General features: G+C 38.8%; 1 protein-coding gene across 13 annotated transcripts in view; it reads right to left on the bottom strand.

Annotated features, from left to right (window-relative positions):
- Nucleotides 1-13,370, bottom strand: part of TCF4 (transcription factor 4) — a 351,707-nt gene that overhangs the window by 229,635 nt on the left and 108,702 nt on the right. For all 13 annotated transcript variants that reach the window (XM_030336279.2, XM_030336272.2, XM_030336273.2 and 10 more), the window contains one exon: nucleotides 680-741. In XM_030336279.2, coding sequence (XP_030192139.1) covers nucleotides 680-741 — 62 coding nt within the window. The remainder of the gene's footprint in view (nucleotides 1-679; nucleotides 742-13,370) is intronic.

The following is a 13,370-nucleotide window of genomic DNA, read 5'->3' as shown; positions in this document are numbered from 1 at the left end:
TCATTTTACAAATTCGAAAAACGAGGACCGAAGAAGTAAAATGACATGCCCAAGGTCACACACACACAAAACTACACATTGCCTACTCCCACCTACACATACCCCAGTCCCACCCCATTCCATGCTCTTCCCATTACACCCAAACTGACAACGAAGGCATGAGAGTAAACCATGAAAAAGAGTAGTAAACATCTGAAACCAAGTAAATGAATGAACCCAACTGGTACATTTCATGCTTACAAAGTGAAATCAACTCTGATTTGTTCTGTAGATAATACTGGTCAGACAGAACTTCACACTATGTCTTCAGAATTATTCTCTAGTCTATTTATACCAACACATTACTAGGGATACTAAGATTTTTTTCTTTTCCCCAAGTTGTGCCATCTACAACAAATAACTTTCTGTAATACTGGATCAATAACTGGCAAAGTAAGGGCAAATATTTAATGAAGGATTTTTCTTCTGGTTCACAGAAGTGGAACAGGTGTCAAATTCAATAACAGCATCCAATAAGAGAATGAGAGGAAAAAATTGCAAACACAAGCTGATCCTCATTAAACTTAGTATGCATATATGTATCTGTGCAGTTGTGTGTGAGAGAGAGAAACTCACCTTCAGTTTGTCAATTTACATATGCGGCATGTCTGGTTGTGGGAAAAAGATTAGATATACTTACCCTGGACGGGCTTGGATGTCCTCCGCTCCCCCAGGACCCTGAGCTACTTCTGTCTTCTACATCTAGGGACAAGAGAAAAGTTCTTTAGGCTTTCTTGCAATAATTCTTTCTTTTTGTACATGCACTTTTAAATTAATGTTTCAAATTAATCTCCTGTTGCCTTTAATTAAGAATCAGGCACGGGGCTACCACGATGATAGTGGCTTCTGACCCATCTACTTAAATTAACTCATTTAAATTCACAGCAGAAATGAACTGGACCCTCAGGAACCAGAGGTATGAACATCAAAATTACTTCCATCCTTCAGTGTTTCCTAGCCTCAACTTTTATAGACATGAAACTGCACTTAAAGTTTTAGACGATCTTTTGGAAAAAATAAGTTCAAAAATACATAAATACAACCTTAATGGGTATTTCAAAAAGCCAGTTAAGGCAAATAGTCATACTAACATTAGCAGCCTCTGTGCCATCATGCTCTTGGATACCTGTTTGTTCTCTAGTCAAGGTTTATTACACCAGACAACAGACATGGAACAAAATACATACAAGGCAGAAAAGGATTCAGTGGTCTGTTACCACCAGTACACTACAAGGTGACTAGAATTCGATTTTTTTAAATGTTTTAAGTAAAAACAACACTGTCACCGTATTTTAATTATTTTAATAGACTTACCACTTGACTACAATCCTTAATCTGGGTACTGAGATGTAAAAATTAATGTTGTTAAAGCCATTTTTTATCTTGCCAAGTGATAGTGAAGAGACCTCGATGAACTACCAGAAAGTTGAATTTTTCTGAACTCTGTACCAGCAGAGTTCTAATGCTGACCAGATTACTACATGCTCGGTCAGTGCTTCTAGCGGCAAATACTCAGGATGATGAGTGGAACAGCTAAGTTATCATATTAATTGCTTAAAACATAAAAGTGTTTTAAAGATCAGTCACTCTATATATAGCAATGGCTTTGATATTGATGATGAAAGGTCTTTATAAGTATACAAAGTTTCACTGTTCTATTATTTGGATCATGGTTGATAACAGACAGCCATCACAAGCTTCCTCTGACACAACTGGAGGAGGAGGTCTGAAACTCTGGTTCAGGAGACATAATCCCATTTATTGTGTTTCCTAACATTTCAGTGATACTGTTTATTTTCCTAATGCACTACTGTTATTCCTTTATTACTGCTATTTCATTACCAGCAAAAGAAATCATAGTATAATTAAAACTGATTTATTCTGGGGTACAGTGGAGTACACAGTGTTTTAGAATATCTTAAGAGATGGCACAGAACAACAAAAACCAACTTACTATTAGCACTAAACTTGAATCCTTGGGGTGCCTGGGGGGCTTAGTCAATTAAGCATCTGAGGCTTGATTTCGGCTCAGGTCATGATCTCACAGTTCGTGAGTTCGAGACCCACGTCAGGCTCTGCGCTGACAGTGCAGAGCCTGCTTGGGATTCTCTCTCTGTCCATCCCCCACTGCACACTCGAGAAATAAATAAATAAATAAACTTGAATTCCTTCTCTTTTTTTTTTTAAACAAATATTTCTGTTCCCTTTGTTGATGCTTCAGAAGATAATGCACCGGCAAACACACGCACCCCGTGGACAGCTAAATTCCGTGACCGTGAGCTTTAAGGAATATCAAGAAAGCTCTGGGAAGTGCATCCATTCTGGAGAGAAGGTGCAACACTTTCCCCAAACCTGCTATTGTAACAACTCCACTCCCGGCCTAGGGGGCAGACTGAACTGAAATACTTGAAGAAGTGACTTAAAACCCTCTGGATTTGGGAGTTTTTGCAAGCCTCTATGGCTCCCTTCATCCTTAACCAAAATCAAATACGTTCAACAACAAAAGGTATAAACGACAAAAATCTCTCGACCAGTGCAGACTTTCAGAAGTCCCATGTGTCTTCACTTCCTTTTCACCTGAAACAGCCAGACCAGATTCATTTGAAAGATTTTGTCCTCTTGTATTTGGCCAAAACTTAATGAAGGCACAGAGTTGAATCCCTACATTCTGTAAGATTTCATATCGTTTGGACCTATTTTGTCTTTGTAATTCTCAAGGAAAAATTTAAACACAAAAAGCTGGCAAAGACAAGAAGGAAAGGGGAACGATTCCCCACGAGGGCGATTTTGGCCCCCAGAAGGCATTTGGCAGTGTCTGGAGACATTTTTGGTTGTCACAACTTGGGGCGGGGAAAGGGGTGGAGGGGCAGTGCTACTGTCATCAGTGGGTAGAGACCAGGCATGCTGCTAAACGCCCTATAAATGTTAGAATAGAATTCCCACAACAAAAAATGCTCCGTCCCCAAGTCTCAACTGTGTCTAGAATGAGAAGACAGACCTGTGCTGAGGGAAAATTACATTAAAGAGCAAAAAAGAAGAATCGAGTTGGGAGAAAAGATGTACTAGAATTTAACTTATAGTTTAGCACGAACTCTTCCTAAATACACAGTGGCTTATGCCTTTTAACCCAAACTTGAGCTGGAGCGTTTCAGGAGACCTTCACAAACATCTTCTGTCCACAGAACAAAGGGAAAATGATGGTCAACCAGGCAGCCTGCTAATTAGCGGGCAGATAAAACACATCAAAACTTGAGTATTCCCAACTGGGCAATTTCAAAAGCGAGCAATCCACTAATTAAAAATGCTGGAAGTCTAGCTTTTTCAAAACAGGTTAAATACTGGCTGGGTTCCTTCGCAAATAGATTCCCAACCAATCAGATCTGACTGCTCTTTTCCCATCCCTTCTCGTTTCTATCTTTCTCATTTCCTGACCTCACACTGCTCCACCTTCCTTTCTGCTTCCTCCCTTTCACTGATCTCTTTTAAACAGGCTTTTCTCCACCCCTTGGCCTCCTGCTAGATCTAAAAGATAAGGACCAATCTCTAGCTCTCCCAAACCTAATAGAACAATTATATGATCTCTGATGTACTTTTTTCTTTGAAAAAAAAAAGAAAGAAAAAAAATACCCGTATGACTGGTACTCATTTATCCAGAGCAAGGAGCCACAGAACGAAGAGCACTGGTATCTGTGACTCATAATGAATGCAAACATGTTGCTTTTAAGTCATTCGTTCCCATCGTCCCTCCCACTGAGCCTCATCAGGCCTGCCAGTTAGTGAGCATTTCCTCAACAGCTACCCCAGTACAACTCCGAGGGCATCTAAGGACAGCCTACCTCTGAATCACCTGGCATATTAATTGCAAAATCAGCATCTTGGGGCCCACTGCTGACCTACTGAGTCTGGATCTCCCGAGAACACGGTGTTTTTAACAAGGTCCCCAAGTCATGTTCATGTGCACCGCAGTTTGAGAACCACCAGCCTGCCTTATCGGGAACACAAGAACAGAGGCACCACCACCCCTTGCCTCTCTCACTCCGTCCGTATCTTACAATTCCTGCCGAGGGTGCCAGATTCAACAGCGTTCAAGGCACAGGCCCATCACATCTGTATCCAGACGCATTTGCATTTTGCCCTGACTCACTTTTTAGTAAACCTGCACGTGTCCTACCATGGGCTATTCCTTAATGCCTGCAGGTATACACAGGCACTGCACGCACTTCTGTGCCTCCACGTTTTTGTACCTGCTATTTATTCCCTCTACTTGAACTGTTCCATCTCTCAAAATACAATAGCAGCTAACATTTAGTGATCTTAAATATACGTCTGACACTGTGCTAAGCACGTCAATGCACTATCAGAACCAACATTTCATACATGAAAACACTGAGGCTTCGACGGAATAGGAAGGTCTCCCAAGCATGCAGCACACACAGGTGCTGTCAACGCCAAAGCCAGGGTGTACTCTTTTCCGCCACTGTCAATGCCTCCCTGAAAGGACGTCATTTCTTTCCATGACCATCTTGAATGTTACTTCTCAAATGTCTCCCTAGGCAGAGTGAAAACATTTGGGAGTTTATGCCTATTCTTGGGTCCACAAAAGATTACAGAATTATATACAACACAAATATGTAAGAGTAAATATTTGAAGAAATCAAGAGACTGGAAAATAAAAATAGGGGAATAATAAATCCAGAAATATGATAAGCTTATCAAAATGTACACTGTGATGGACTGGATATTTGTTAGAAACGGGTCAAAATTCTACACGAAAAACAAAAGGGGAACAAGATTCACAATGAGTATGGGATAAAAGCACACAAACAGTTCAGGAAATTTATTAAAGCAACGTAGTAACAAAAGAAAAACTGCCTGGGATGGAGGCTGTCTGAACATTTAGTTCCCGCCTCTCCCTTGTCCGACCATCACTCTCCATCCAAGATGGGAATAAAGAATAGAAACACAATAACCTGGGCAGCGGAAGGGAAAGGAAAACAGCAAGTGGATGGCAGAAATTATTCTTCCAAAAGACTAATATGGGTTCCACTGTTCCAGACATCGCTAATTTATTTTACCCTAAATAAAGTCACACTTGGTAATTTCTACGGGATTGACAGTGGTTTAGGAGGCAACCTGACAATCTACAAAATTTCATTCTGTTAGAGTAGTTCTGCATAAGCCCCTCAGACGCTTCAGCATCAAAACACAAAAGCAAAGATTGGGCAGAACTAGGGCCAGAGACTCCATTTTGAAAAAAGACACACAGATAATTTTTAATTTCTATGATTCCCCATCCATATTCATTAAACTCATGATCTGAATCCTCAAATCTCTACTTTGTTTATGTGCAAGATCGAAACTATCAGATAGACTGGGAAAATCTCAGAAAACACAGCTCTGGGAGTTGGAAGAGATACTCAGATTTTACCAACCACTCTGCATTAGCCAGCTCACTGGTCTGACCCAGTCACTGGCCTCTCTGAACTCACTTTTGTCAACTGTAAGTGGGTTTGAGTTCCATTCTTGGAAATAGAGAAGGCTAGTATATTTGGACAACTCTCCCACAAGAAACTAAAAATGATGGGTAAATTTTTAAAAATCTTCTTTAAAATGCTAATAAACTGACAAGATAATAAGGAATTATCAAGTCAAAATCAAAGTGAAAGCTAGAACCCAGGAAGGAAAAGAAGACATTTTTACCCTAAGGACATCTGCTAACCTAGAAAATTGAATAGCCTCTTAGGTCAAGGAAAACAAACAAAAACCCAGGACCCATCCAAAGTAGGTATCTAACAGGAGATAAGAGGGATAATAGGATTTCCAATCTCAAGGAGTTATTGTTAAAGTAAATAACTTAATTAATATTTGTTAAACACTTAGGGGAATACTTAGCCCATAGCAAATTCTCAGTAACCAACACCTACCCATGAGAGCATAACTTAATAGTATGCTCCAAAATCTAAGATAATCAAACCACGTAAATCGGTAAAATTATGATTTATTCAAAGAAATAACTCTTAGTTCTGCTAAACTAAGTTATTTCTTATAACTCTTAGTTCTGCTAAACAGGTCAGAGACTTGTAAACCTCTACAGCAAAATCACAGTAAGAATTCAGTACATGTTAGATTTGTTTAGTGACTTAATTTACCTTCAGAATATCCCCTTCATATCTCACGACTGCAACATACGTTTGTGTTCTGTATAAATGATATGCTGTCAAAAGTTATGTATGCTGACCTGAGACCCAACCTAAGAACACAGACTAAATGGTATATAGGTTTAACCTTGACTTGAAATAAACAACTGTTAGTTACCTAACTCTGTTGATTTGGGATAATCAGAGTTGTGTATTGGTCCTTTCCACGCTTAGAGCCCAGATCATGACAAGTGCCCAAGGCCCTAGAGTTTCATGAAGTCAGAAAACAACTAAAGTGGTTTTTCTGAGTTGCTTTAAAAGTCTACGAGTTACTACTCTTGGAGAAATACATTGATTCCCTGATGAAAGCTTCTGTACGTTCAGAATGCATTGGGAGTTTGTTCTTGAGGGAAACAAAATCACTCCGAAACATGTTGAGGTCTATACTGTCTCAAATCCTTCGCTCTACAACAGCAGACACCATTAAATATCCTCCACACCATCATGGAGACTCACAGACTGGGTACATCTGTGGCTCCTACTAATTTCCTAGTCCAGGAAGAACCCTTGGCTGAGCCCTCCACACAAACTGAGATGGCATATGCTCTCCATCAGTGCCAGATGAATTTAGAGTTCAAAATATTTCATCAGCAAAGAGCGTGTTAAGGATGTGCACATTTTCATTAGTACCCAGTATAATAAGAGCTCTAAGTAGAGTAATGTGAAGTCAAATTTGAGTATCAGTACAGATGAAGGAAGAGCTGAAAAGCTTCAAATATTGATGGACGATGTCCATAGAACCATGAGCACTTCTTTCTTTTTCCATAAGAAATAAGATAAGCTTCATAATGAGTGATCTGAGCACTAACAAGAAACTTCCCGCACTTTCCAAAGCTGACCAAGCAAAAGATGAGGGTTGTGGTGATGCATCTCACAAAACTTTGAAGACACTTCTGATATGAGGAACAGAGACCTGGGCTTTCCATTTTCAGATCATTGCTGTCAATGCTGGCTTTCTGAGTGCTAATGGATTTCCTTACCAAATAAATCTGAAAACTCAAAAAGCCAAGTACAACATGACTTGTATCTCTACATAAATATCTATTTGCGTGTGTGTATATATATGCACAAAGAAAGGTAAAAAATGAAAACACTAGGAGGAAAGTATAGTAGCAAAAGTTGTTCAGAAAAGAATTATTCCAATATTTTAGCTTTATTAACCTCCAACTTTAATTTCAATAATTAATATGTCCTTTAGAACACTCCTTAAACAATCATTATTTTCCTGAAGTTAAAACCAAACTATTTTTCAAAAATGAAAACTAAATAATCTCAGATATTTAAAATATGGAGTTAATTGCATTTTGCAGTGCTATAAACTGAGAAACACATTTTCATACAACATGAAAGATCATATGAAAGCAACAAAATAAAATACATAACTATTGCATTTTAAATGTGTTGGTGTTTCTGAAATTCCTAAACCATCTTGAGAACTCAAGCTGAGTAAACGTTTCAGTTATGAAATTGAGGGGGGGGGGGGGAAGTAACCTGAAGTCTTTAACTCAATCTATACAATTTGGAAGTATCAAAGATCATCTAATTTGGATAATATTCCAATTTGAATAATCTACATGAAACATGGAGAGATGGGTATTTTTTAGCAACCTTCTATTCCAAATGTTTGAAACTAGACCTGTCAGAGTCTTCCTCTTAAAGAGAAGTTAATCCTTCCAAGATCTCATCATTCTAACAAGAACCCAGAAAGCAGAGAGCCACAAATATCTTGAGGCAGCCGTGCAATATGAATTGTATTTGCCTCCTTTGACTTTTTGGAATCTAACCTATCTAAAAGCTCTTAACAAAGATCAATTTTACTAAGACAATGTTCTTAACTTACTTCAAATCAGGTGAGAATAACAATTAGAAATGACTGAAGATAAAACCAACCTACCATCCAACTCCAATATTACAGAGGTTAGCCTCAAAGCATCTAAATTAAAAGTGAATATATTTGGGGAAGTTTTTAACGAGGTGCTTGGTACATTTAAAGATGTATTTACAAATACACAGCACAAAGTGTGAGAAATAAAAGCCAGACAGAAAACATGACACAACAACAAAAAAGTTAAAATATGTTTCATTTCCTATAGAACAGGCTGTATAACTCGTATGTACATGTAATTATACATGTATTGTTCAATTCACACATGTGATCTTTATGTTGCAAAGTCCATAATACCGTAATGACTTAAGATATACACATTGATTTTTTTTAAATGCCTACTTGATAAATAATTTATTTCAGGGCAGGGGGAAAAAGAGCCAATATAAAACATGTAACAGTTTTATCATTTCTTCTCTTTTTCCCCCCATACCTCTTTTCTCCCTAGGGTGCCATTCCTGTGGCTCTGGGAAAGGGCTGCTGGCTTAATTGAAATATTTGGAGGCTGGACTGGCTCTGCATTGCCACAATGGTTCACGTTTCCCAAATGGCCTCTGTTCCCTGTGCTTCTTTCTTCTTCTATTTCCTTTCATACTTCAACCAAGTCCACTTCTCCCATTTCCTCTAGTCTCATTTCATCCCACCCCCTATTTACAGATGCTCAACAGATACTGGTGAAGCCACATAGTTTTAAGTATTCAAAAATCTTCCCTAAAATCCTGTTTCCTAGCACAGTCCCTCTTGCTTCCAATAATCACTCCTATAAAATGATTTTCATTTTATTCTTTCAACATCCCAACCTTATACCTGTGTTTAACACTGCAGCCTCTGACCCGGCTGGCAATGACAAGCAATCAATCTTACATGTTATCTTCAGGGGTCATGCCTTAGTTTTAGGCCAATTTTCTTTGTATTTAGGCTCAAATGTGCAAACCACACTATATTACTCTGCAAAACATCAATGAGAAGGCTTAATTAAGTAACACTGACAGATAAATCCATTTCTTTCGCAGTAATCAAATCAAAGCAGGTTGACATAACACAGGAACTTAATACAGTTATTCCCTTGTAATTGGAAAAAGGCCCTTTACTTCTCATTAAAGCAATCTTCTGGGTATTGGCATAATAAGAAGGCTCAGAGCTTTAATACTGCCCTATAAAAGTCTCAAGATACAGACCCCTTAAGCAAACAAGCCAGATTATCTAATTCCTTGATCACAGCAGAACATGTCGTTCCTACTGTTTTAAACTACTAATTCTTTATCTCTGTTGCAATTAAAAAGAGGTAAATCAGTATCAAACACATACAACAGAAATCTGTAAAAATGCATAAACTGTTTACAGTTTTAGGTAATCTATCTCCACATGTATTTGAAGGGAAGCAGTCCATTAAAAATGAATTTGAAATACTTTGCAAATGTGAAATTGTAATAGCTTGGATCAGGGGGAAAATCTCTTTATTTTACTTAATGGGCTCAACAGGATGCATTTTGCCTAAATTTACAGGCTGATACTCAAGCATACAGTACAACTTTAATAATCAGAATTATGAGAGGACAGAATGTGAAGAAGGACATTTAATTTCTGTGACATTTAAAGAACAGTCAGTTACCTGGTCAACTGAAGACTGCATGCCCAGGCTGAATCCCACAAAGAACAGGACAACATTACACCATGTTCCTACCCCCAAACCAAACTTCAAACTCCAGGAACTTCAAACAAACAAACACACAAACAAATGAAAAGAAACAGAGATATCCCGGCCCCACCTGGAAACTACTCAAGAAAAGATCAAGGGTCGAAGTCAAGACAAAACATATTTTTAAATTTATCCTATGCTTCTCTTCTTTTTAATTTTAAAATGGTTTTCATTACGAGGCAGTTAAAACGCTGACATTTGCTGGGTCTGAACCATCTGCAAGTAGGTTACATGAGCCAGGTCTGTTTATCACTTTAGTACTTCTGTGTGCACTTCCTAAGAACAAAAGCAGAAGAGTTATCGAAATGGGGGAAACGACCATTGATATAATACTTTCATCTAACCCATACTCCACATTCTAATTTGTCACTCTTTCCCCCTTTTGTGGTGGCCATGGTGCCGCCACTATCCAAGACAACCTGCAAACCACTCCATGACAGACAACGGATCTCAAGTACAATAACACGTTTAATCAAGAACAGAAAAACAAACGACGAACAAAATCCAGGAGGAGTCATCACACTTATGCTTCACCTCTCTTTCATCTATTTTAATCTGAAATGGTTCCTCAGTCTTTTCTTTTTGTGACACTGACATTTTTGAAGAGTATAGGCCAGTCATTTTAGAGAATGTGTCTCAATGTGGGTCTATCTGATGCTTCCTCATGATTCTATTCAGGTGAATATAACAGCACAAAAGTGGCCTTGGGTCTCTCCTAGGACATCACCTACAGAACCATACGATGGCAGGGTCGTCTGCCCCCTTCATCTGCCATATTCATCACCTGGTCAAGGTATTGTGGGAATTCATCATTGTACAATTACAACTTTTCCTTGTGCAGATAATCACCAATCTATGGGAAGATACTTCAAGACCATTACAACTAATTTTCAGTTACGTGTTTATTGGGGAAAAAAAAATTAAAATACAAAAGCATATAAAGTAAAAAGTGAAAATTCCCTCGGTACCCACTTTCCCCATCCTTGTGCCGGTGATAACCCGTAACAGTTTCCTAGGCAGCCTTACCGATCTTCTGGTCTGTGGTCAACTGGGGTTTTTTTAAACCACAGAAATGTAGGGCAATAAATGTAAAACTTTACTAAAATTTCTGTTCTATCGGAATGGGTAAGAAATATTCCTCAGTTGTTTATTTAGGTTCTCGTGACATCTCAGTGGATATAATTATTAGTGGCAGCCTTGTGACCTAGGTGGGGTTTGGGAGGACAGAGACTAGAAGAAATGAAGACAGACCACTAGCTTTGAGGGAAGTCAGCCAAAAGACAAGACTGAGCAACCTACTTGTGAATCAGTGCAATGCATCAAGCCGAGTTAATCCATCCTGAAGTGGATGATGCCCTGACTGGCTACTCGTTCACTGCCTCTTTCCACCATGTTATACAAACTACTGCTCAAGAAGATCTTCCAGAGGAGGAGCACTTCCCAATTAAAGTCAAATACAGTGACATCAGGACACGTATGACAGACAGAGAAAAAATCAAGTGGGGTTTTCATAGGCTGGTAAAAAAAAAAAAGTGGGAAACAGATCTAAAAGTTTTTAAAAGTGGGAAGTAAACTGGCACATTAAAAAGCACATATTCTCACATTTAGAATCAGGTATACAAATGAACAAAAACTGAAGAGAAAAGCTTGAGGACAGAAAATACTGTAAGCGGAACTTGGCCATCTGATAGAACATATGTGTCTCATACAATATTGAGTGAGTTACCTTACTGTTATCGATAGAAGGTGATAATAGTCCCTCTAACCTTGGGGTGAAGCCCATGTCATTTTATAAACTGAACAGTGCTGGTGGATTTCAACTCTGACTTGTAAATGCTTAGAAAATTTTCCTCACAATTCCATTTCAGCCAGATGCCTGGCAGACACGGGCAAAGGTTTTTCTTATGGCGCTTATAATTTGTGTGTGTGGGTGTGTGTGTGTAAAATCAGCATACACACACAAATATACTACACACACTTTAATCTACTAATAGCTTCTTGATAGAATGATCGTGTTTAAAATGGTTCCCAGATGTTGCAACTTGTTCAACTGACATCACCTTGTTTTTGATCAGACTAGTCAGAGAAGTCTGCCGGTGACTTAAGGGTTTTGCTTTTATCTCACAGTAATGGAACCACACTTTGTTTTCCGCTTTCTGCTTTCCAAAATGTGTTTTATATTCATCTCGTTTTAAATGATTTATCTCGAATCATAGAAAGTATGAAGCTGGATTCAAAGAAGCTGCATACTTAAGTATGAGCACACTAACACTACTTTCAAAACCATAAAAAAAAAAAAAAATCAAACGATTGGCAGGTATCCTATATAAAAGAGGCCATTCCGTTCCCCTGTTTAAATCTAACAGGCAACAGAATACTTGCTAAAGTTTATTAGAATACTTGCTGTAATAGGAAAGTTGGATAGTAGTACAATGATGGAGTTTTCGTATCTGGCAACATGCATTTTTAAATCATGTCAGCAATGAAAACAAAATTGCCAGTGTCCCCCCTGAGCTGCCCTGCAATCCTACACAAGACCATTTCACCAACACAACACAAATTTGGCACTGGTTTGAAAAAGACCAGGGCTGTGACAGCAGGTCTGGAATGACAAAAATGGACTGTAGCTTTCCCCAAATACGCTGTACTCTTACTTTCACTTTCAAGTGCTTTAAGGCACTCTCATAACCGAGGCAGTCAAAATTCATCTGCGTGAATTTCCTCGTCCAGCTTTTGGGGGCAGAAATTGAAATGCATTAGAAAGCATCAACTGGTATTTTCTTAAGCCTAATGGCATCAAATTCACCGGAATAACCGTTGTCTTCTTCTAGTAGGTCTGCAACTTGGATGCGGCCTGCCTCCTGCCCATCTGATAGCCAGGCAGCACTGGTCAGAGAGAGATGGGCTGCTCAGATGTACTGGTCTTACAAATTCACTAAGTGGAATGGTAAAAAGCTGTAACTCTTCCTCAGGAATGGAAGAAATGTCGTTCGTTTGAAAGGAGATAGAAGCAAAGACCTGAAGAATGACAATAACCAGGCATCTTGAAAGAAAACAAGGAGCAGGGAAGGGGTCCAGGGAAGCCAGAGCTGTCTGTCAGCAGAAAATAATGATTTATCTGATGAGATTAGCAGAAAGTTTGATTAGAAAAGATGCCTTCTTAACATAGCAAAGATTGCGATACTACTTTAAGATTTTGGTGTAGGAAAAAACAGTGCCTGCCAAACGCGGTCTGTAACAGCACAGGCTAGCCATGAGTGATACAGTGGGAAAATAGCCACTAAGCCAGATTTTATTTGATTTGTACTGATGATTTTTATTAGAATACATGGATCATTGCTTCAACCTTTCCATGTAAAACCAAATCAAATTCAAAAACTCACACATCAGTCACCTAACCTTATGTCATTCCTTCTGCTTTACTAAAGTTGAGCCACATTTCAGCTGATCTGTCCTCGATAAATCGTTCAGCTACTCAAAACTGCTGGGCCAAATTCTGGGAGGCAAGCGGTACACAAAAGAAACCGCTACATCTGCAGTTACAAACAAG

Source organism: Lynx canadensis, chromosome D3, assembly GCF_007474595.2.
Source record: "Lynx canadensis isolate LIC74 chromosome D3, mLynCan4.pri.v2, whole genome shotgun sequence".
Taxonomy (NCBI): Eukaryota; Metazoa; Chordata; class Mammalia; order Carnivora; family Felidae; genus Lynx; species Lynx canadensis.
Note: the sequence above shows the minus strand (reverse complement) of the source record. Positions and strands in the feature narration are given on the sequence as shown.